Here is a 24,724-nt window from a genome sequence, read left to right on the forward strand (position 1 = left end):
AAACTGCCAAACTGTCTTCCAAAGTGGCTGTACCATTTTGCATTCCCACTTGCAATGAATAAGAGTTGCTCCACGTTCTCACCAGCATTTGGTGCTGTCAGTTGCTCCACGTTCTCACCGGCATTTGGTGCTGTCCAGATTTTGGTCAGTGTGATAGGCATGAAGTGGTATTTCATTGTTGTCTTAGTTTCCATTTTCCTGATGCCTGTTGACATAGGACATGCCCAGCTAATTTTTGTAATTTTAGTAGAAATGGGGTTTCCCCATGTTGGCCAGACTAGTCTTGAACTCCTGACCTCAGGTGATTCACCTGCCTCAGCCTCCCAAAGTGCTGGGATTACAGGTGTGAGCCACTGCGCCCAGCCCAGGAATATCTTTTTATATCCCTACTTGCTCTCTGTATATCTTCTTTGGAGAGGTGTCTGATGAGGTCTTTCACTTTTTTTTTTTTTTTTTTTGAGACGGAGTCTTGCTGTGCCCCAGGCTGGAGTGCAGTGGCGCGCGATCTCGGCTCACTGCAAGCTCCGCCCCGCCGGTTTCACGCCATTCTCCTGCCTCAGCCTCCCAAGTAGCTGGGACTACAGGCGCCCGCCACCTCACCCGGCTAATTTTCTTGTATTTTTAGTAGAGACGGGGTTTCACCGGGTTAGCCAGGATGGTCTCGATCTCCTGACCTCGTGATCCGCCCATCTCGGCCTCCCAAAGTGCTGGGATTACAGGCTTGAGCCACCGCGCCCGGCCTTTCACTCATTTTTTAATTGGGTTGTTTGTGTTTTTCTTGTTGAGTTTTAAGAGGTTTTTTTTGTATATTTTGGATAATAGTGTTTTATCAGATGTGTCTTTTGCAAATATTTTCTCCCAGTCTGTGGCTTGGCTTCTAATTCTCTTAAAATTGTCTTTCACAGAGCAATGTTTTTAATTTTAATGAAGTACAGCTTACCAATTACTTCTTTCATGAATCATGTCTTTGGTATTGTAGCTAAAAAGTCATCACCATATTCAAAGTTATCTAGGTTTTCTCTTATGTTTTAGGGGTCTTATGGTTTTATATTTTACATTTAGATGTATGGTCCATTTTGAGTACAATTTTGTGAAGGGCATAAGGTCTGTGCTTAGATTCATTTTTTTGCATGTGGATGTCCAATTGTTACAGCACTATTTGTTGAAAAGATCATCTTTTCTCCGTTGTGTTGCCTTTGCTCCTCTGTCAAAGATCAGTTGACCATATTTATGTTGGTCTATTTCTGGGCTCTCTATTCCGATTCACTGATCTATTTGTCTTTTATTTTTCCACCAATACCACACTATGTTGACTAGTGTAGCTTTATAGTAAGTCTTGAAGTTGAGGAGTATCAGTTCTCCAATTTTGTTCTCCTTCAATATTTTGCTGGCTATTCTGGTCTTTTGTCTGTCCATTTAACTTTAAAATCAGTTTGTTGATATCCACAAATGACTTCTGATATTTTGCTTGGGATTGCACTGAATTTATAGAGCCAATTGGAAATAACCGACATCTTCACAATAAGGAGTCTTCCTATCTATGAACATAGAATATCTCTCCATTTATTTTGTTCTTTGATTTTGTTCATCAGTTTTGTTGATTTTCTCATATAAATCTGGTATGTATTTTGCTAGACTTGTACCTAAGTATTGAATTTTTGGGGTGCTAAGGTAAATGGTGTTCTGTTTTAAACTTCAAATTCCACTTGTTCATTGCTGTTATATAGAAAAGTGATTGACTTTTGTATATTAACTTTGTATCCTACAACCTTGTTAGAGTTTTTTATTAGTTCCAGAAGGCTTTTTGTCAATTCCTTTGGATTATATACATAGATATTCATGTCATCTGAGAACCAAAACAAGTTTCTTTCTTTCTTCTCATCTGTATAAATTTTATTTCCTTTTCTTGTCTTATGGCATTAGTTAGTGCTTATAATACAATATTAAAAAGGAGTGGTGAGAAGAACATTCTTTCCTTGTTCCTGGTCTTAGTGGGAAAGCTTCAAGTTTCTCACCATTACAGATGATGTTAGCTGCAGGGTTTTTTGTAGGCATTTGTTAACAAATTGAAAAAGTTTCCCCTCTATTCCTAGTTTACTGAGAGTTTTTATCATAAATTGATGTTGGATTTTGTCAAATGCTTTTTCTGTATCTATTGGTATGATAATGTGATTTTTCTTTCATAGTCTGTCAATGTGATGGATTAACTGATTTTCATATGTTGAACCTGCCTTGCATACCTGAGATAAATACCACTTAGTCATGATGTATAATTCTTTCTATATACTGTTGGATCCAATTTGCTAATATTTTGTTTAAGATTTCTACATGTATGTTCACGAGAAATATTTGTCTTAATTTTCTTTTCTTGTATTGTTATTTGGTTTTAGCACAAGAATAATGCTGGCCTCACAAAATGAGTTGGAAAGTATGCCCTCTTCTTCTATCTTCTAAAATAGATTATAGAGAATTGATATTTCTTCCTTAAATATCTGGTAGAATTCACCAGTGAACCCATCTGAACCTGGTGCTTTCTGTTTTGGAAGATTATTAATTATTGATTTGATTTCTTTAAAATACCAGGCTCAAGTGATCCTCCCACCTCAGTCTCCCAAGTAGCGAGGACTACAGACACATGCCACAACACCTCAGTAATCTTTTATTTTTTAGTAGAGATAGGGTCTCCCTCTGTTGCCCAGGCTGGTCTCAAACTCTCAGCCTCAAGCAATCCTCCTGTCTTGGCCTCACAAAGTGTTGGGACTATAGGCATAAGCCACTGCATGCAGCCTTCTTTCTCAATTTTTAAAAGCAGAGTGCACATTCTTAATCACTATTCTTCCTGGTGGAAAGTCATAAAAGTCACAAGAGACCAACTTAAATCAGTCCAAAAATTCTCCTACTTCTGTTTCTTCCTGTTACATTTCATCTGGTTCAAACTTTGTTCAAATATTCTTAACATTCTTCATTTCAGTCTACATAATATTATTTCCTATGCTGCATTTCTTTCCTTCTTCTCCTTTTTCCTACTTCTCCATATTTTTGTGTTTCTATGATGAATTTTTCCAATTTCTCCCATTTTTTTTAAGGAGTAAGATCAAAGGGTGTTTTTTTGAGGCTCTACCTGCAGGGTCCTTCAGTGACTTACTGCCTACAGGTAACATAATGTCCACCCCAGCTATGAAAAAAAAATCATCTAGTTGAACTCAGAAAAATGTTTGTTCTACATAACTTCAGGTCGAAGCTGAGCAATGTTTCTTTTATGTTCTTGGTCCATAAATGTGGACAACAGTTGGAAACTGGTACTCTAGAGAATATCCTCTTGCCTACTCCTTCAAAAAATATGCACTTTCCCTGGGCTCCTGATTACAGTTCTGTGTCAATGTGGAGGGTGTTACAATGACCCTACTTCTTCCCAGCAGTTATCTAAAAGAGAATGATGAAGTCCACTTGGTTTCTTTATCTGGAAATAACCTTTGACTCTCAAAGGTACTCAGATTTTCTTTTCCTCTTTCACAGCCAGATATATAACTGGCCTATTGGACTATCCCTCTTCTTACTTAAAGCCCAGGAATCTGGTTCCTACCCTCATCTATTCACAAGGTCTGTCAACAATGACCTCCGAAGTGCAAATCCACAACCTCTTCTACATTGTCCTCCTTAAACCATTGGTTGTATATAATGTTATACCAAAAGTCCTGTCTCTTGAAACTCTTCCTGTATCCTGAATAACAACTACCAGTTTTATGGTGACTAACCATCATCAATACCCTTTCCCACATGCTATTTTATTTAATTTCCTCAGCCCTTGTAAAGTAAGTGTTATTATGCCCCACATTCACACTGCCAGTAAGCAATGAAATCAGGTCTAGGACCCAGGTTTTCTCACTCCCAATCCCACGTTCTCTTCTATCCAGAATTTTCTACTGCCCTCAACTTCTCAATTTTCTAATCTGTGTAAGTCCGTCTATATTCACATGCTGCCATAAACCAGCTTTCTAACCTTGAGGTCTCTGAAAATCTGTAGCATGGGCATAAAACCTCCATGCTATCTACTCTGACCACAGATAAGGAGATAAGGAGGAGCAAACTGTAGGAGCATGACACAAAGGCAATAAATCATTGCTCACTAGCTTTCTTTCCATCTCCCAATGCCTTGGAGCTGCAATTTTCAAATGGTTTATCAATGGAAGTAAATTCCAATTCCAGATTATAATTCTACATCTTTGAGTTATCTTCTTACTTTCACTTACCAATACAGTGGGGAAGACACAGTGCTTTGAGTTCAGATGGAGTTGAATGTCAAATCCTGGCTTTGCTCTTAATAAATGTGTATATTTGGTCAAGTTATTTAGTCTCACTGTGCCTCAGATACCTCCTTTATAAATACCCACACCATTGGTTTGTTGTGTGGATTAAATGTGACACATTTATGTAAATCATTTACAGGAGTTTGTTGTGGAGGAGGCCTTCAGTAAATATTAGTTTATTCCCTCAATACAATAGGAGGTGGACAAGAACTCCACCGTCAATCTCAACTATCTCTAAAATTCTCCTTTAGATTGTGTTTAACTAGTTAATAACCCCATCACCCCATTTCTGGGTTGCAGTGATGGTATGACAGCAGATGTAATGGCTAAAATGACCACAAACCACAAAAAGGCCCTATTAGACAAAATGTTACAAGAAACATGAGAAAATGAGATTTAAGATCAAGTAACATTTGACCAATATCTACTATGTATATCTACATGGTATAGGTTTCTCTAGCTCACTCCTATGAATAAATCAAAGAAAACTTTAAACTTTGACTTGAGATGTATAGTCATGATGGTATCATACAAAAACACTCTAGAATTCAAAGACCTAAATTTTAATTCTATCTCCAATACTTAAATGACCTTGGGCAAGTCACCCCACCTGGTTCAACCTGTCTCCTCATTCTTTTTTTTTTTTTTGAGACGGAGTCTTGCTCTATCACCCAGGCTGGAGTGCAGTGGCGCCATCTCAGCTTACTGCCAGCTCCACCTCCCGGGTTCACACCATTCTCCTGCCTCAGCCTCCTGAGTAGCTGGGACTACAGGTGCCTGCCACCATGCCCGACTAATTTTTTGTATTTTTAGTAGAGATGGGGTTTCACCGTGTTAGCTAGGATGGTCTCGATCTCCTGACCTCATGATTCGCCTGCCTCAGCCCCCCACAGTGCTGGGATTACAGGTGTGAACCATCATGCCTGGCCACCTGTCTCCTCCTTCTTAAAAGGTAAGTAACAACCGTCTGGCCAATCTAAAATGACAGTGGTGAGGAGGAAATGAGGCATTTATTTGAAGGGTTTGCTAAAGAAGAGCAGGCTAGTCAATGTGAGTTAGTTTGCTTCACTGCCAAAACATTGGAAAGTTTAGATGAGAAATCAAAACCTGAAAAAGTAAGATCTAGTATTTAACTGTTATACTTTCACGGATTTATATCTGTTATGATGCATGTGGTTCCACACAAAAGCATTCAAAAATCATCACAGGGAAAAAAAAAAAAAGATCCTAGACTGTTATTGTTCAAAAGAACCATTAAGATCATTAAGTTCAGTTCCTGGTTTGTACTTTTTTTTTTTTTTTTAAATGAAAGGCCTCACATATTTATTACTGAACCCAGCCAACCAACGCATTCATAATAGATTCAGAGAGGAAAATACGTCGAACTCTCCAGAGAGTGGTGACATTTTCAGTTTGATACGGTAATGTGATCGTGACCTTCAGACAGCACAAATATATGTGCCATCTCATGTGCAATTCCTTATAGACCCAGCTTGGTTCTTCTCCAATGTCTCCTTTTGGAGTTGTACCTTATTTTATTTCCAGTTTTCATCCGAATCCACTGGGGAATGGGACGATTTTGCTTTTGTTTCTTGGCCAGGAATCGCTTAATCCTGAAAGTCTTGTGAGAAGACATGGCGAGAAGTGGAGGCAAGAATATACCACGATGGCGGAGAAAGGAAAAGAGGGGGCCCTGGTTTGTATTTTAAAAGGAGAAGGTCCTCCAACATGTGGTTAACAGAAACCAGGGTCAGAAGCCCAGATGTATGTCTCAGATGTCAACACTACTCCAGGATTTAAACCTAAGACCTATCAAGCAACATTCCTCAAACTTTCAAAATCTATTGTATATATGTGAACTATCAATTTGGAAGAAAATGTAAAAGAAGGATGGATGAATCACCATTATTTAATAATTAAAATAATTTTTTCAAATTAATAGTACTTATTTCAAATCAATAAGAGGAATATTATTCCCTCTTATGATCTTTTACTAGACTATCTACAAGGAAAGTAATCTTACTTTCAGTAAGAGTAATCTTACTTTGTGTCTTCAACTCTAATGGCAAACATAAAGTTAAAACTAGTACCAGGGCAAAATCTTTAAAAATCCCCTAAAATATTCCATGTAATTCTGTAGAGGGATCTTACTCAGAAATTATTTCCTTCAAGTATTTTGTCTCTTGGAACACTTAAAACTTTTCAAGATTTCAACTTGCTTGCTCTGTCTATATGTGGTCATCTTCTTCCTCCTTGTCAGTTAGATGCAGCATACATATACCAAAAGGCAAAAGCGTACTGGTTTTAATTTTTGTTCCCATTATAAAGCAACTATCTGCTTTTACAACAAATCGCATTTCCATATTGTATGCCTTAGGTATTATGTAACACTCAAAAGGTAGAATTAATAAAGGAGTGTTTGCTGCAAGCTTAACTATTATAACTTTGCAGCTTGTTTTAAAAACTTCTTGCAATTGTGTGACTTGTACAAACAGAGTGACACTTCTGTGGGTTTGATCTTTTCTCTGTCAGTTATAAATTGGAACTCATTTGCACTTTTTCTTTTTTTTCTCCATGTTTCATAACTTTAATAGAATATTCTAACTATTATGTACAAATTGAAAACACTGTATTCAGTTACAAATGTGTTCTAAGGTTAGGCTGAGCACTCTCTACAGGCCTGGTCAGTGCGGACACGGCCATCCCAGGCTGCCGGAGAGCACTGTCACCCACTTGGAAACCCCACTCACCAGCCACCAAGCAGTCACACCAAACCCGGACCTTCAGACAGGATGAATGGTAGGGCCCAGCAAGGGGGCTACTGAGAAAGCAGGACTTGACGCTCATATGCTCAAATGAAACGCAGGACTTCCCAGCCCAGCCCCTCACTGGAGAAGATCGCCGAATCCCGGCTCCGGCAGCAGGGCGGTGCCTATGTCACGAGGACAGGCTCGTGTCTTCAGCCCTGGTGGCAGGAAGCAGTGTTTCTTCCGCACAGCCCTTGCCCCTGCTAAGAAGTGGCACATCTTCCTGCTCAGGTCACCAGGGTGGTTCAGAAATGGCAAGGACGAGCGACAGCAAAAGGCCACAGTCCTCCCAGGCAAGAAGGGATAAACAAATATGAAGTGACCTATGGCAGCTCTCGCCTGAGGTGGTGTGCCACAACCCTGACCCAACCCTAAAAGAAGAAAATCAAGAAGCAATATCCTAAGGAGAACAGGGCCCTACTCTACACAGCCCTTTTGAGATGATTAGCATACAGCTGGTGATGCAGGCTGCACACTCGGCAGATTAAGCGGCTGGAAACAGCAAGTGGGTTTCTTCAAATGAAAGGGAAGAATTCAGTCCAACTGCAGGAGCGGTAGGAGAGGTTCTAGATCCCTGGAACCTCATCACCAGACCTCGGCCCTTTTTACCAAGTGACCCCCACCCCACCCCACCCCAACGTGGTCTATGGAGCCCTCCCCCAGGGAAAGGCCCAGGCAAGTCCAGAGCTACAGGCACCAAGGCTGCAGAGGGTACTGGACGAAACCTCCTATTTCTGAAATGCATTTCAGTTGCCACTGTACAAGTTAAGCAAAACAATAAGGAAAAAAGAAAAGTGAAAGTGAAAATCACGCACTTGAAAACTAACTAGATGGAGTAAGCGCTGTCGACGGGATTGTGCCGCATGCGGCGAAGACTGAGGCCTCCCCTACAGGCCCGGAGTCCCGACAGCCGGTCTGCCAGGCGCCCACCTCCACTTCGTACTGCTGCTTGCATTCCGCCAGCTGGCTGGGTTCCTTGTTGGGGTTAATTTCCGCATCATCCTCATCTTCTCCCTCCTCGTCACCTTCTAATTCCTCCTCTTCTTCTTCACCTTCGTCAAAATTGTCATCGTCCTCATAGCACAGCCCATGGGAAAAGTGTCCAATTTAGACTATCCGCTCATGGAAAAAGAGTCCAATTTCCAAATCAGAGGCTAATACGAATTCAGAATCTTTATCCAGTGATTCTCTATCCCCAGACGCTTTCAGTGGATTGAATAAGTTGAAAAATGACTCACTGGATACTTGTTTAGTAATTGTTCTAACAGTGCCTCGACCCTTATGCTTCTGCTTTTTCTTGATGGTTTTGACAGTAACATTCTTTCCTTTCTTCCAGTCAATAGTACACACCCGTCACAGTCCGTGATCTCAGGACCTGCAAATGAAAATGGATCAGCCTTATCTGGTTCTGATTTCATCTTGCAGGTTTTCCTCAGGACTGAGTTAGTAAAGTAGTCGTTGGGTTCAAAGTGGAACTCTAATATAAAAGACATAGGCTGTCCAGGGTCAGAAAACTTCACTTTAATATCCTGCAGGTGTTTCAAGATTGGTTCATCATACTCCTGGACTAATTCTAAAGATGGTAAACCAGAACTCTGGAATTCCTTTGGGATTTGGCTCTTCAGCTGTTGCTGCTGCTTTTTCTGTTATGACTACTTTATTTTTTTCACTTCTCCAGCCAATGTCTCCTCCTCTTCATTTTCACTGTGCCATTCTGATTCCATATCAGATGTTGGTTCAACATCACCGGTGATAAATTCTTTTCTCTTGATAAAGAGAGGCTGGTATAATGCTGTGTACTTTCTTCCCAAGTCATGAACTTCTTCATAGAACTTGGCTTCTATATGAGCGCATCTCACCTGAATTTGTTTCAATGCATTAATTCTTCTTTTTACTGCTTTAGGTAAAGTTTCCATGTAGCTGGAAGGGGTGTGAGGGGCATTGTCAAGTCGCTCCTGTAAAGCTGCCACAACTCCAGGATTCTGCATCATCTGATCCATGAGCTTTTCCGTATTACTTGCATTTTTAGCAGCTTCCACGGAATCTGAAGGAATCCCATCTGAAAAACTGTTATCTGCCATCTGAATGTTTTTATCCCCTTGTCTGGTAAACCAAGTCCCGTGAGTAACTAGGCTAAGGCCACTCAGGCCTGTCCTCGGGGAGTGCACGCCGCCCATCTCGCTCGCACCGCACAGCTCCCAACAGCTAAGAAGTCATGCCAAGGACTTTCTTCCCAGTCAGACATGCCCTCGGCCACAGGAAACTTAAAATCGAAACCCCAGTTAGCCCAGCCTGACCCCACAGAGGCTCACGATGACCACTGCCCTACGGAAAAACTGAAATTCCTAAACATCTAATAAAGAGGTCCTGGACGTCTCCAACTAAAAAACGAGAAGCCTGAACGCTCCTCCCGGCATGCCGCTAGGGCCGCGGGGTACACGGGGCTGGCCAAGCTAGCGGGCTCACTGCAGTCTACGCCTCCTCCGCTGGGCCGCCGCCGTGGAAGCCGCCCGCAATGCAGAACAAAGCGCCTTGACCTTCAGGACGGTGGGCGGCAGGGCGGGCCGCGCCAGGTGCTGGGAGGGACCGCCCGCCCTCGCCCCCGCCCCAGGCTCCAGGCCCCAAGCCCCAGGCCCGCAGTTGCGGCTGCCGCTGTCCGCCCTGACGAGGACGTCCACTTTTTCTTCTTGAAAAATGTCTTTCCCAAAAGTTACTCTGCTTTGTCTGAAAATAACATAACTTTAATGGCTTTAAGTTATTCTTTGAAAGGGTTCGGAAAAGACAATAAACGGGAGACTTAGAGTGGCTCACCAGTTAAAATCCAAGTTTCTTATATTTCTTGTATTTGCTAATTTCCCTTATCTGTTTCAGCTGCTTGTTCAGAAAAATTTCATTCATAGACTCACCTTATCCCAGCCCTAGAGACCCATATTCTCTATTTGCCCTGGAATCCTGTTCACTATTTACAATTATATTATTCTGAATAACAATATTTACTATTTTCATCTTTTCTTTTATATTTTAATAAACCACTTTCAAGTCACTGACCTTTTTGTTTGTTAAACTGGGGATATAATGTAAAAAACATAATAAAAATTGCAAATGTAAATAATACTAAAACAACATTAGAAAATCATAGCCAAGACAGATTGTCGTGATATTAACTTAGTGTTAGGCCTAAGGAAACAGATCAAATGCATGTTCCTGTAGTAGATATGTAACCTTTGAGAACATAATGATTATTAACAATATTACAAAGCAGCACTGTGAATAGTTAAAACCATGGGCTCTAGAGCCAGACAGCCTCTACTCAAAGCCAGGTTCTGCCACTTACTAGCTGTTACCTTGGGCAAACAACTTAAACTCTCTCTCTGTTGGTTTCTCACCAGGAAATAGGGATAAGTGAAGATTGAATTAATTAACATATGTATTAGAATGGTGCTCAACACAGAAAGTGCTAAATAATGTTAGCTTTATATCTATAATGGGGTTTCTGTTAAAAATTGTAACTTGTTTTACATTTCAAAATTGTGAACCTTAGGTTAGTCACCACATCTGTGGTTTGAAAGCCTCCATGACACATTTAGTTATTTACTCACCACTGCTTGGGATACAGGTTTCCGGAATGATTGATGATGTTCTTTTAAATAATGGATTGCTAGCAGTACACTGTACTTTTTGTGGAAGATCATTTTCCATCTTAAAATATATATGGGTTGAGTTATGTTTACATTGCTCCAAAGGACAATCCCATGAGTACGTGTTAAGTTGTGGATGAGTGTTGTAATGCTCCGGTATCATGCACTGGACTTCAATGCTTCCATTAGTCAATGCACAAGTTAGTGTAGGAGATGGAAGAGGCTCTGGAAAAAAAAAAGTGTAATATTTAGTACAGAAAATAGTAATATTTAGACTCATCATCTGCAAATTTATGAAGAGCTCCCAACTTCCTTATGAGCTTGAAAGGATGAGCAGACAAACTCCTTGAGCATCAAGGACTGAGAATTCTTTCTTTTGCTAGGTCAGACCTACCTGTTCAAATTTAACAGAATAAATTCAGACCCTTACATGGTTTTGCTCTGGGTCCCCACCCAAATCTCATCTTGAATTGTAATCCCCATGTGTCAAGGGAAGGACCTGGTGGGAGGTGATTGTACCATGGGGGGTGGTTTCCCCATGCTATTCTCATGATAGAGAGTGAGTTCTCATGACATCTGTTGGTTTAAAAGTGTGTGGCAGTTCTCTCTCTCTCCTGCTGCCTTGTGAAAAAAATGCTTGCTTCTCCTTCGCCTTCCGCTGTGATTGTAAGTTTCCTGAGGCCTCCCCAGCCATATGGAACTGTGAGTCCATTAAACCTCTTTTCTTTATAAATTACCCAGTCTCAGATAGATCTTTATAGCAGTGTGAAAACAGACCAGTACAGGCCCCAAATCCCTTATCCTCAATTCTGAAATCAAAAAATCTCTGAAGCCAAAAGAGTCTTCACAAGTTGGTAGCAAAATCATTAAGCTGCAAACCCTGACCTGACCTGAATTAACACAAGGATTTATAGTCTTTATTTTCTCACTTACTTCAAATATTCATTATCGTTTCACCACAAAAATATTCCTGTGCTTGGCAGGACACAGTGGCTCATGGCTATACATACTCCCAGCACTTTGGGAGGCTGAGGCAGCAGGATGGCTTGAGGTCAAGAGTTCAAGACCAGCCTGGGCAACATAGCAAGACCCTGTCTTTATAAAAAGTTTAAAGATCAGCCAGCAATGATGGCTCCTGCCTATAGTCTCAGGTACTTGGGACTACTTGAACCAAGGAGTCTGAAGCTACAGTGAGTTATGATTGTGCTAATTCACTCTAGCTCACTGCACACACTGGGCTATGACTGTATCAGACTGAGACCTCTAAATATATAGGAATGAAATAAATACTTGTTCCTATGCTTGACCCACAGGGTGCTCCCCATAATTAAGTGGGGTGCTTAATATGCAGAGGAAATATCTTGTATTACCTTTCCAAAATGTAAAAAAGAAATTTTAATTCCATAACACATCTGACTCAAAGCATTTTGTGAAAGGTGGAGCTACACAGAGCCTTGTCAGGCCCTGCCTATTGGTTGGGTTGGCCCTATTAATAGGCAGCGCCGGGTGCAGCATGTGTCACAGACCTGCCAGTCCAGAGGCCTCACTCCCACCCTTCCTCTAAGAAGCGCCTCCTATTGGCTAAGGCAGCGTGGATCTATGAGTTAAGACACTAACATGTCACATTCTGCCATTGTTGCCCTTTAAAAGCCTCAAGGCTAATTACTTTGTCCTACTGGTCCTTTATTTGTTAATTCATATGCCTTCTTGCATTTCAGCTACCCTCCAGCAATTAATCATAAGAGGCTTGAGGAAACATGCAAAAACATATGTAATATACAACAATGGTCATGGTAGCACTGGGATAATAAAGTATTGATACATTATAAACATCTATTAGAAGAGCATCTAAGTAAATTTAGGTTCACCAAGATAATGGAATACTATGTTGTCATTTAAAATGATGTTTTATAATATAAAACAAGTTAATAGCTTATGCTTCAATTATAATCTGAAAAATAAAAGTGTTTAATGGTTCCCCCATCTTCTCCTCCTCCTCCTGAATTCCTTCTCGCTCAGTTAAATAATGTACTCAGCTGCCTTGGTAGAAACCAGAGGCACACACTGACTTCCCTTTCTACTTGGGGCTTCCTAGCTTTTAAGTTTAATCTAGCTCACATAAGTCCTTACATACTTCCTTAAGATTTTCTTAAATTAAAAAGACTTTTAATCATCTTTTAAGCAGTGGAATTTCTCTGAATTAAATCTTCAGTGCAATCCAGTCCAATGGATAAGAAGTTGCTCTAGTTGACTCAAAATTGAAAGCCTAGAGCCCTGCTCCCCTAACTTCCTGTGGTCCCTTTTGCCAACCCCACCCAATAGCAGCCCTCAGGGGACTTCCAAGGAACATGCATCCCCAGAATAGTTCAAAAATGCCTGTTCTCAGTATTTCATATACTTATGCCTGCCTCTGTAACTAGGCTGGGCATTTCTCAGTGGCAGAAAACCAAGCTTTCTACTTCCTTAGAAATGGTCCTTTGAGGCCGGGCGCGGTGGCTCAAGCCTGTAATCCCAGCACTTTGGGAGGCCGAGGCGGGTGGATCACGAGGTCAGGAGATCGAGACCATCCTGGCTAACATGGTGAAACCCCGTCTCTACTAAAAATACAAAAAAAAAACTAGCCGGGCGTGGTGGCGGGCGCCTGTAGTCCCAGCTACTCGGAGGCTGAGGCAGGAGAATGGCGTGAACCCGGGAGGCGGAGCTTGCAGTGAGCCGAGATCGCGCCACTGCACTCCAGCCTGGGTGACACAGCGCGAGACTCCGTCTCAAAAAAAAAAAAAAAAAAAAAAAAAAAAAGAAATGGTCCTTTGAAGCATTTCTCAAATTTTAAGGTGCATAAGAATCACCAAGGGTGCTTGTTAAAAATACAGATTCCTGAGCCCCACCATCCCAGGTACTTCTGATGTGTGTGCCCTATTCGTTCTGTTACAGATTCTAATGTATTGATCTAGCTCTGCCAATGTCTAGTCTTTCATCCAGCACTTTCTGAACTGAACAGAGGTGCATCATCAGCCCCAGAGACTGTGCATCTTTGGAGGACAAAGACTAGGTATGCCTCACCTTTCAACCACGGCACCTGACATAACGCAAGGCACACAGATGGCTCCTCACAAGTAGTACTGGACAGATGGGGAGACAGATGGATAGAAGGATAGATTCAGAGAGACAGTCTTCAAACAAAATGTAAATTCTTCTACCAGCTACCGCCAAAGAGGTACAGTATGGTGTTTAGCATGGACTCAGAAGCCCAACTGCTTGAATTCATATCCCAGCTTCATGACAGCTAAGAGCCATCTGACATTGGACAAGTTACTTAAATCACCTGTGTCTAGGTTTCCTCCTTTCTACAAGGACACAAATAGCACTTACTCTATTAGACTGTAATGAGATTAAATGAGTTAATACAGATAATAATCAATATGTGAATTAACATGTAGTGCCTGCACAGAGTAAGTAGTTAACAAATGCTAGCTGTAATAGAGCACATGGCCATTGGCTGTGAGTTTCCAACTCCAGGAAGCCAAGGCTCCCCAGAGGGTATATGTGATATGATGAGAAGAGTCACTGACTGGGAGTTGGGACATTTGATCAAACCTTAGCCTTGGCCTGCTATGTGACCCGGGACCACAGTCCTTTTAGGAGCTGGAAGTTTTAAGAAAGCATCCATCCAGGTCTCTTGTTCTACAAACAGAGAAACGGACTCCTAAATTGTCTTATTTTCATCTGTGAAAGGGAATGCTGTATCAGGCCATTGTAAAGGTCAAACAGAATATGGCTGAATGCCACATGCAGGGTTTGTAAAAAAGAAAAGAAAAGAAAAAAAAAACAGAATATGAAAGTAATTTGAGGGGAAACATGGAGAAGTGTTAGTATTATCTTCTAAGTTGCTAGAACTCCCTTGACTATATAGAAGCTCTTTCTAGCTATCTCATTACACAACAGTTGCCAGATAGCAAATGTAGAAGGGCCTATCCAACTCATCTAAAAGTGTGCAAGCCTTTCTGCAGCACCTAGATCACAGTTTCTACACCTTAGATCTTTTCCTTCTATACATCTTTCACATTTTCTTGCTGCCCGCGGGACTCACCACAGCTGTATCTAACAAATACTGGTGATACCTCTACTTTAAGCAGCATTAAACTGGCAAGAAATGTGTCTACTTCCTCCCTAAGACAATTAGTCAATTTATAATTAATGAATTGAGTTCACTGCTGTGTAAAAAATGAGAATTTCTTACACATATCTGATGACATTTTATAGAAATATGTGTATATTTTCACAAATTTTAGTAAAGGTCAAGTATCAATCCAGCCCAGTTAAGGACAGGGCAGTTAATTCTACTTACATAAAAATCATCATCTGAGATGTGATGAAGGTCCATAAAAAGATGGGAAAGGACTAATAAACATCAGAAGTAGAAATTTTAAGGGGACTTTTGGGTATAGAGGAAAGCCAGATCTCAATGTACACACAGAAGGAAGTGGATGCCCTGAATTTAGGAAGTGCCAGGAAATCCCCCTGTCCAAAATATACTCACTGGAAGTCTCCTATTAGGTCTGGTGTCTCTAGAAGATTACCAGGTTACTAAAACAAGTGTTAACATTACCTCAAGGAAGTATGACTTCCTCATTTCTTAAAAAAAAAAAAAAAAAAAAAATTGTGTGACCAATCATTTTATCATGCAGATGTGAAACCTAGAGTCATCTTATGTCTTTTTACAACCAAAACCTATATCTTGCAGACTCTTTCTTAGACCGTCTATCTACCTGGATGATCACAGTAGCTTCTAACTTGACATCTCCTCTCTTTAATCCATCATAAGTATTCTCCATCACATTAATCTTCCAAAAATGTATTTTATCAAGTCACCTCCTTGCTCCAGTATAGGATACAATGGCTCCCCACTGCTACAAGCTGATGTCCAAACTCTCAAACCAGGACTTTAAGTCCCACACTCAATACTATCAATATCACTGCCTCCTGCTCAAAACTCACCTCCCCTGTACTTTCCTCCTCTGCAGGCTTCCTAAGGTCTATCCAGTTGGTCTGACCACCAAAACCATACCTTTGCTGAGTTGCCATAGAATGTTTTATTTAATTAATGTATTTAGCTAGTTAGTTATTTTGAGGCAGGATCTTGGTCTGTCACCCAGGCTGGAGTGCAGAGGCACAATCACGGCTCACTGCAGCCTCAGCCTCCTGGGCTTGAGGGATCCTCCCACCTCAGCCTCTTGAGTAGCAGGGACTACAGGCATGCGCCACCATGCCTGGTTAATTATTTTATTTTTGTAGAGATGGAGTCTTGCTATGTTGCCTAGGCTGGTCTTGAACTACTGGGCTTAAGCAACCCTCCCTCCTTGGCCTCACAAAGTGCTGGGATTATAGCCTTCAGCCACAATGCCCAGCCTAGAATATTTTAAATTAAATTATTTTAAAACATTTCATCAAGTTTAAGAGGAGAAACTTATTCAAATGTTTTGAACTTAGTTTTACAAACTCTATAAAACGGGCTCTTAAAATGTTTGATCTAAATTCTGACTCAATCTTCTTGTTTGTTGGCCCTGTCTGTAAACTACCAGATCCCTAATGTCCACGTTTCAAAGATTCTACTTTTTCAAAGAAATCTTCTAAGAGTATGCTTTGACATCTTAGCAAGCTGTATTTGTCTAAACAGAGTCCATAGGGGTCAGACCTCACACAGCTTTGCAGGTCACTTTACACATTCTAGCTTTAACAGAGTTAGATGGGGCCATTAGAAAGTTCCACACAGATGAGTGACATGATCTGACTTCTGTTTTAAAAAGATCATTCTGGTAGAACCAATACAACTTCCTGGTGGAGTGAATGTGGTGTTCAAGAAAAACAGAGGTATCAAGGATGACATCAAGGTTTCAGACTGACCAGCTGAAGGGATGAGCTGCCATTAACCAAAAGGGAAAAGATTTGGGGAGGAGCAGGTTTTAAGGGGAAGATAATGAGCTTACTTCTGGACATGGGATATTTGAAAGGCCAATTAGATATCTGAGTGGAGATGTACAGTGGGCAGTCAGGTATACACATAAGGAGCTCGGCGGGGTACTCTGGGCTAGAGCTCTAGATCTGTGCATTATTAGCACTGAGATGATATTTAAAGCCCTGACATAGGATCAGCTCACCCACTGGCTATGAACGCAGGCAGAAAAGGAAAGAGACCCAAGGCTTAAGCCTTGATGTTTCCAGTGTTAAGAGGTTGGGGAAATGAGGAAACCAGCACAAGAAGATGAAAAGGAATAGTCAGTGTGTTAGAAAGAAATGTGAAGCCAGGCGCAGTGGCTCACGCCTGTAATCCCAACACTTTGGGAGGCCGAGGCAGGTGGATCACCTGAGGTCAGGAGTTCGAGACCAGCCTGACCAACATGGTGAAACCCCATCTCTACTAAAAATATAAAATTAGCCAGGCATGGTGGTGCATGCCTGTAATCTCAACTGTTCGGGAGGCTGAGGCAGAAGAATCGCTTGAACCCAGGAGGCATAGGTTACAGTGAGCTGAGATTGTGACATTGCACTCCAGCCTGGGCAACAAAGGCGAAACCCCCTCTCAAGAAAAAAAAAAAAAAAAGGAAGAAAGAAACGTGAATAGGGTGGTATCCTGGACATCAAGTGAAGACAGTACTTGGAGGAGGGAGTGATCAGCTATGTCAAAAGCTGCTGAGATGTCAAGAATGACATGGACTGAGAACGAACCACTGGATTTATTAACAAGGAGGTCTAGAGGAGCTTTGGCATAGCAGTGCAGATGAAAGCCTACCTGGAGTGGGTTAAAAGTGAATATAAGGGATCAGAATAAGTGAATATGGACAACTTCTTCAAGGAGATTTTCTATAAAGTGAAGACAAAGAGTTGGTGGTGGTTGCTGGCGGGGTAGGGGGATCATGAGAAAGTTTTGACGACAGTGTATATGTATGCCGCTTAAAATGAACCATCAACTTATGGGGGAAATTCTCATCAGGAGAGAGTGGGTAGAAGCACTAGGGTGATATTCCCGAGGATGGTGAGAGGAGGTGGGATCCAGGGCACGCGTGGAAAGTTTAACCTCAGGTGAGAACTCAGAAAGTCCATTCATATCAGGAGAGAAAGCAGGGCCTACAGGCTCAGGTACAGGTAGGAAGGTAGGCAGGTGGTGAGAGCTTGTGGAAATTGCCCTCTGCTTATTCTCCTTAGTGAAATAAGAAGCAAAGCCTTCAGCTCAAGAGTGAGTCTGGAGAAGGAGGTATTCGAGATTTGAGGAGAGAAAAAGTAACTGCTAGGAGAGTGGCTAAGTGAACAGGCTAGGAAATACCAGACTTAACTGAGGTAAGTGATTAGAAATTAAAAGTGCAGGACTTTGCAGGGTGGTATATTTTTCTGCAACCACATGGGTGTGAGCACAGAATAGGCAAAGCACCGGACTTAACCTAGCTGTAATCTGGCTATGTGAGTATAACAAGCCAACAAAGGAGCAAGGAAGCCAAGTGTGTCTGCGGCGGACTGAGTCGAGTAAGTGACAGCAGCACTCAGGCTGAGTAGGGAGGGCAGCAGGGACATCAGTTGTGTGAAGGACTGTCATCATCAGCATCATCAAGGACAGGGCATGGTGGCAGAGTGCGACACCTGACATTGAGGTAATGATGAGTTCTCGGTTACATGTATGGGTAGTGGGTAACGCAGAGGACAAGATCCTTTCAGGAGAGGAGATCAAGGAAAATACTGACAGAATTTTAATTTAAATATTGCAACCACCAAGACACCAAGAATGTTAGAAACCATGAAAATGAGGCAGGCCTTAAAATGACCAAGAAACACTGGCATGTGAGGCAGGGGCCTATACAAGACTGCAACACAAAAGGGGCTTTAGGGACCAGGGAGGAGTGTTAGTGAGAAGCAGGGAGAAATGTGTCCCCTATATCTAGTTTCAGTTTAAAATGGTGCAGGAGCCGGGTGTGGTGGCTCACACCTGTAATCCCAGCACTTTGGGAGGCTGAGGTGGGTGGATCACCTGAGCTCAGGAGTTTGAAACCAGACTGGCCAACACAGTGAAACCCCGTCTCTACTAAAATACAAAAATTAGCCAGGCATGGTGGTGTGCGCCTGTAATCCCAGCTACTTGGGAGGCTGAGACAGTAAAATCGCTTGAACCTGGGAGGCGGAAGTTGCAGTGAGTCAAGATTGTGCCACCATACTCCAGCCTTGGTAACAGAGTGAGATTCCTCAAAATAAATTAAGTAAAATGGTGCAGGAGGAAAAACAGTTTCCCCGCTGTGTGGGGAAGCAGGAACTTTGTAGAGTAACATCTATCAGTGGAGCCCAAAGAGTTCTAAGCTAACTGCTGTCACTACATCTCTTTCCAGAACATTCCTAGTAAGACAACTGATACTGTTCTCCCGACACCTTGCTTAGATTCTCTCCTCACCCAGAGGAATGACAAAGGAATTGAAAGTAGCTAGCTCCTGTATACCACCAGAAAAGGAGAAAACCCTGACAATAAGTAACATCTAATTCTTTTCTCATAGACCATTAATTTGTGTTAGTCTCTGAAAACAGACTAAAAAAAAAGGAATTGAAAGTAGCTAGCTCCTGTATGCCACCAGAAAAGGAGAAAACCCTGACAATAGGTAACATCTAATTCTTTTCTCATAGACCATTAGTTTGTGTTAGTCTCTGAAAACAGACTAAAAAAATGGAAATTTGCCATTTTAAACAAATCAACTGATGGAATACTCACCAAGTACATAAAGAAAGAACTTCATGGTATCGGTAATATTTGGCGATTCCATTTCATACTCATCTTCATCTGATAATGTTAAGTTGTAGATAGTGAGGCTACCTGACACAGTGTCCAAATAAACCCTATTTTTAAAAGATGAGAAAGCTCTGAATTCAGAATTTTCCCGTTCTGCAACTTTATCCTTTTGTTTTTTCCATAGGATTTCTGTTAAAGGTATATTGCTTGGTACATGGAAAGTGACATTCTTATGCAGAATGCCATATGTTTGTTGGGAAATACAGCTGATGAAACCTAGGAGAGAAAAAAAAATGGTTAGAAAAAACAACCTGACTTTAGTGGCAGAAATTATTCATCAGGTACTTTTTGTGCTAAGCTGACAAACTGCTGACACAAAGTACAGGAAGTAAGAACATGTTTGACCATGTAGAGCTTACTCTTTAATAGAAAACTGGGACCTGCATAAATCCAAGAAATGGACTCAACATTCATGGAACACCAACCATGTTCCAGGTACCACGGGCTGTGCTGGGAATATGGGGTTGTTCCAGGCCCTCCAGGAGCCTCACCTGTGGAGAAGACAGGGAGCAGGCTCTACATCAGGGGCTGCATGAGGGGAGCTGCCTGGTCTAGGGCCTCCCCAAGGAAGTCATGCTGGAACTGACACAATGCTCCAATCACTGAAGGATAAAAGGCAGTTAGGCCACAGGGCTGGGTAGGTGAGTGGGTGGGGAGTGGAAGGAGAGATGATCATACAGATATAGGAAGCAGCTCCTCCAAAGGAAGGCCCTGAATAGAGAAAGAGCTTGGTGTGATGGAGGATACACGTGTGATTCCTAACAGCTAAAATGAGGAGGGCAAGGGGTGGGTGGTGGAGAGTAAGACAGACAAAGACCAGCCCACAGCCTATGTGTGGTAAAGTAAGGAATGCTAAGGGTTTGGACTGATCCTAACGGAGAGGAAGCCACAGAAACGTTTTTAACAAGACTGGCCTAACATAATTTAAGTGTCAGCAGGCTGACTGTCTTTAGAGTATAGAGCGGCTGACAGGGGCCAGCACGGAGGCAGGGAAATTGTAATGAAAGTCAATGCCATAGCAATGAAGGCCATGGGCAGGACAGACCAGACCAGGGTGTTTGTGGTGGGGACGGACAACGGGACAGACTCAGGAGACGCTGGAGAGAGAAGTCAACAGGATCCAGTGATGAGGGTGGGGGAAGTGGATGGAACTGTCAGGTCTCCTTGGCTGACTGAGAGGCATCATTAACTGAGATCAGAAAGAATGGCTGGGAAGCAAGTGGAGGTTGTGATGAAGATTAAGAACTCAGGGACTGGGTACAGTGGTGTGTTGGAGCTAGGCCCACCTGACCTCATGAGCCAATTGTTAGCATCTCTGCACAGCCCTATTAGGGGATGTCTGGTAACAGCACAAAAACTGACTAATGGTTCACATCAGAACCTCCACTCCGCCTCCACGCCAATCTAGTTGTTAAACATTTACAGAACCACAAGATTGGGATATTTTTGATACCCCAAAGTGGGTTTAGATGCATCTTGCTCTAAGACTTGATTCTTGTTAAGAGAGAACAGTAGCAGCTGGGCACTGTGGTTCATGCCTGTAATTCCAGAACTTTGGGAGGCCAAGATGGTCAGATTGCTTGAGTTCAGGAGTTCAAGACCAACCTGGGTAAAATGGCAAAACCCCATCTTTACAAAAAGAACAAAAAATTAGCTGGGCATGGCACACACCTGTGGTCCCAGCTACTTGGAAGGCTGAGGAGAATTACTTGAAGCCGTGAGGCAGAGATTGCAGTGAGCCATGATTGTGCCACTGCACTCCAGCCTGGGTGACAGAGCGAGACCTGTCTCAACAAACAAACAAAAAACTGCAGCTATTTTAAGTTAACATTAAAGATTAATTAAAACTTGACTGAAGTTTTTACCTAGTAGCAATTAGGGTAATTGAAAGAATACAGGGGAAATCAAGAACACTGAATGACCAGTTGTAGACAACTGTGTTAGTAATTTCAGATAAGAAGCAAATATCACCCATTTGTTTATCTACAAGGACTTTTTAGAACCCATCTCCCTTAATTAAGGGGGACTGCCCTCAAAAACACACCAGCATCTTTCTATATATTTGCTGATTACGCATTATTTTTCCCACTCAACAGAGTATGTGGGAAGGCACAAGAAAAAGAACAGAACTTGAGGGGTGAGAGTCTACCACACACAATAGTGGAAACTCAAAAATATCTTATAAATGTAAATGAAACAATGAGTGATAGAGGATAGGGTGGTGGTGAAACAGTAGGTATGAGATAAACTGCCATACCCTGGCGGCATGAAGATTGCTTTTGTCTTTCCCAGGGAGAGCTGATGTATCCTGGGCTTGAGAACAGTAGAAGAAAGTAGTCAGGAATGGAGCTAGTGGTGGAGGGAAGTGAGGGTAGAGGAAGGGGACACTGTAGCTCAGAAGAAATCAAAGCACAGCTGACCCTTGAAAAACATGGGTTTGAGCTGTGTGGATCCACTTATATGTGGATTTTCTTCCGCCTCTGCCATCCCCGAGATAGCAAGACCAACCCCTCCTCCCCCTTAGCCTGCTTTAACGTAAAGAAAAGAAGGATGAAGACCTTTAATGATCCCCTTTCACTTAGTCAGTATATTTTTTTCCTTATGCTTTTCTTTTTTAAATTTTTTTATTACTATTATCTCAGTTTTGGGGGAATAGGTGATGTTTGGTTACATGGAGAAGTTCTTTTTTTTTTTTCTTTGGGATAAGTTCTTTGGGTGTGATTTCTGAGATTTTGGTGCACCCATCACCTAAGCAGTGTACACTGTACCCAATGTGTAGTCTTTTATCCCTCATCCCCATCCCACCCTTCTCCACAAGTCCCCAAAGTTCATTGTATCCTTCTTATGTCTTTGCATCCTCATAGCTTAGCTCCCACTTGTAAGTGAGAACACATGTTTGGTTTTCCATTCCTGAGTTACTTCACTTAGAATAATGGTCTCCAATTCCATTCAGGTTGCTGTCAATGCCATTATTTTGTTCCTTTTTTTTTTTTTTTGACAGAGTCTTGCTCTGTCTTCCAGGCTGGGGTGCAGTGGCGTGATCTCGGCTCAATGCAAGTTCCGCCTCCCAGGTTCATGCCATTCTCCTGCCTCAGCCTCCCAAGTAGCTGGGACTACAGGCACCCGCCACCACGCCTGGCTAATTTTTTTGTATTTTTAATAGAGATGGGGTTTCACCATGTTAGCCAGGATGGTCTTGATCTCCTGACCTCGTGATCCGCCCGCCTCAGCCTCCCAAAGTGCTGGCATTACAGGCGTGAGCCACCGCGCCCGGCCTACTTTGTTCCTTTTTATGGCATATTCATATATATACACCACATTTTCTTTATCCACTCATTGATTGATGGGCATTTATGCTGATTCCATATTTTTGCAATTGGGAGTTGTGCCACTATAAAGATGTTGTGTGCAACATGTTGTGTGTTGTCTTTTTCATAAAGTGACTTATTTTCCTCTGGGTAGATACCCAGTAATGGGATTGCTGGATCAAATGGTAGTTCTACTTTTAGTTACTTAAGAAATCTCCATAGTGGTTGTACCAGTTTACATTCCCACCAGCAGTGTCACCACACCCTTGCCAACATCTATTATTTTTTGATTTTTTAATTATGTTCATTCTTGCAGGAGTAAGGTGGTATTACACTGTGGTTTTGATTTGCATTTCCCTGATAATTAGTAGTGTTGAGCATTTCTTTCATATGTTTGTTGGCCATTTGTATATCCTCCTTGAGAATTGTCCATTCATGTCCTTGGCCCACTTTTTGATGGGATTGTTTGCTTTTTTCTTGCTGATTTGTTTGACTTCCTTATAGATTCTGGGTATTAGTCCTTTGTCAGATACGTAGTTTATTAATATTTTCTCCCACTTTGTGGGTTGTGTGTTTACTCTGCTGATTGTTTCTATTGCTGCGCAGAAGCTTTTTAATTTAATGAAGCCCCATCTATTTATCTTTGTTTTTGTTGCATTTGTTTTTGGGTTCTTGGTCATGACCTTTTTGCCTAAGCCAAAGTCTAAAAGAGTTTTTCTGATGTTATCTTCCAGAATTTTTATGGCTTCAGGTCTTAGATTTAAGTCTTTGATCCACCTTAAGTTGATTTTTGTATAAGGTGAAAGATGAGGATCCAGTTTTATTCTTCTACACCTTATACTTTTCTTAGTAAGTTTTTTTCTCTAGCTTACTTTAGTGTAAGAATACAACATATAATGCATATAACAGAAAATATGTGTTGTTTATGTTATTGGTAAGGCTTCTGGTAGGCTATTAGCAGTTAAGTTTTTGGGAGTCAAGAGTTATACATAAATTTTTGACTGCTCTAGGGGTTGGTGCCCCTAACTGCCGTGTTGTTCAAGGGTCAACTATAATTTTGAACTGGAAGAAACTCTAAAAATTATTTAGTCAAATTATTCCCATTTCACTGGTGAAGTGACAAGACACCAAGAAAAATAAAAGGCAATTTTATTGAATGCTTACTCTCTGCTGGTTATACATTTACATTGTCTTGTATCCCTTTTTATCCCTGTCCACGTCTACATGCAGTAGACATGGTGTTGTTAACCCCATTTTACAGGTAGGAAAGCAGGCTCCAAGAGGCATATCACCTCGCTCCAGGTCTCTCAGCAAGTTTATGGCAGCACAATGACCAGAACACACATTGTCTGACTCCTTGGTCAGTGCCCTTTCAGAACAGTATGGTCCCACATTCAGGATGGGTTTCATTTATTCATTTACTCAGGAAGTATTCACTGGGCATCTATTCTATACAAGATCCTTGAGAACAAGACAGACACCATCCCTTCCTTCTTAGAGATGACATTCTATTAGGGGAGGCAGAATTTACACAAATAATTAGACAACGTCCAACTGCAACTATGATAACTGCCACTAAGTAAAAGCATCAGGTGTCAGTAAGAACATTTACTTAGGGAACCAACAAGGGGTTAGGGAGGGCAGTTCCCTTCACTAAAAGAAGTTCTGAGGCACGAGCAGCAGTTAACTATGCCCAGGAGAGCAGGGCAGGCCCCCATTAAGAGAACAGTTATGAAGACCTTGAAGCAGGAGGGGCAATGGCATGAGAAACGTGGCATGAGCCGGGCTGCATATACAAGTACAGACAGCCCTTGCAGGGCATCAGACAAACACAATTCTGGTACTG

General features: G+C 41.8%; 2 protein-coding genes and 1 pseudogene across 4 annotated transcripts in view; all 3 read right to left on the minus strand.

Annotated features, from left to right (window-relative positions):
* CD58 (CD58 molecule) overlaps positions 1-24,724 on the minus strand; it is a 56,183-nt gene that overhangs the window by 11,055 nt on the left and 20,404 nt on the right. For both annotated transcript variants that reach the window (XM_050748280.1, XM_050748288.1), the window contains exons 2-3: positions 19,493-19,786; positions 10,714-10,977 (exon numbers count right to left, since the gene is read on the minus strand). In XM_050748280.1, coding sequence (XP_050604237.1) covers positions 10,714-10,977; positions 19,493-19,786 — 558 coding nt within the window. The remainder of the gene's footprint in view (positions 1-10,713; positions 10,978-19,492; positions 19,787-24,724) is intronic.
* On the minus strand, positions 5,611-6,023 carry LOC126930865 (60S ribosomal protein L39). The gene has a single exon (XM_050748429.1). The coding sequence runs from the start codon at positions 5,941-5,943 to the stop codon at positions 5,788-5,790; it is 156 nt and encodes a 51-aa protein (XP_050604386.1). The 5' UTR covers positions 5,944-6,023; the 3' UTR covers positions 5,611-5,787.
* LOC126930715 (nucleosome assembly protein 1-like 4) lies at positions 5,838-10,703 on the minus strand (annotated as a pseudogene). The gene has a single exon (XR_007717653.1). The product of XR_007717653.1 is annotated as a nucleosome assembly protein 1-like 4 (transcript).

The sequence above is a fragment of the Macaca thibetana genome, chromosome 1 (genome assembly GCF_024542745.1).
Source record: "Macaca thibetana thibetana isolate TM-01 chromosome 1, ASM2454274v1, whole genome shotgun sequence".
NCBI lineage: Eukaryota > Metazoa > Chordata > Mammalia > Primates > Cercopithecidae > Macaca > Macaca thibetana.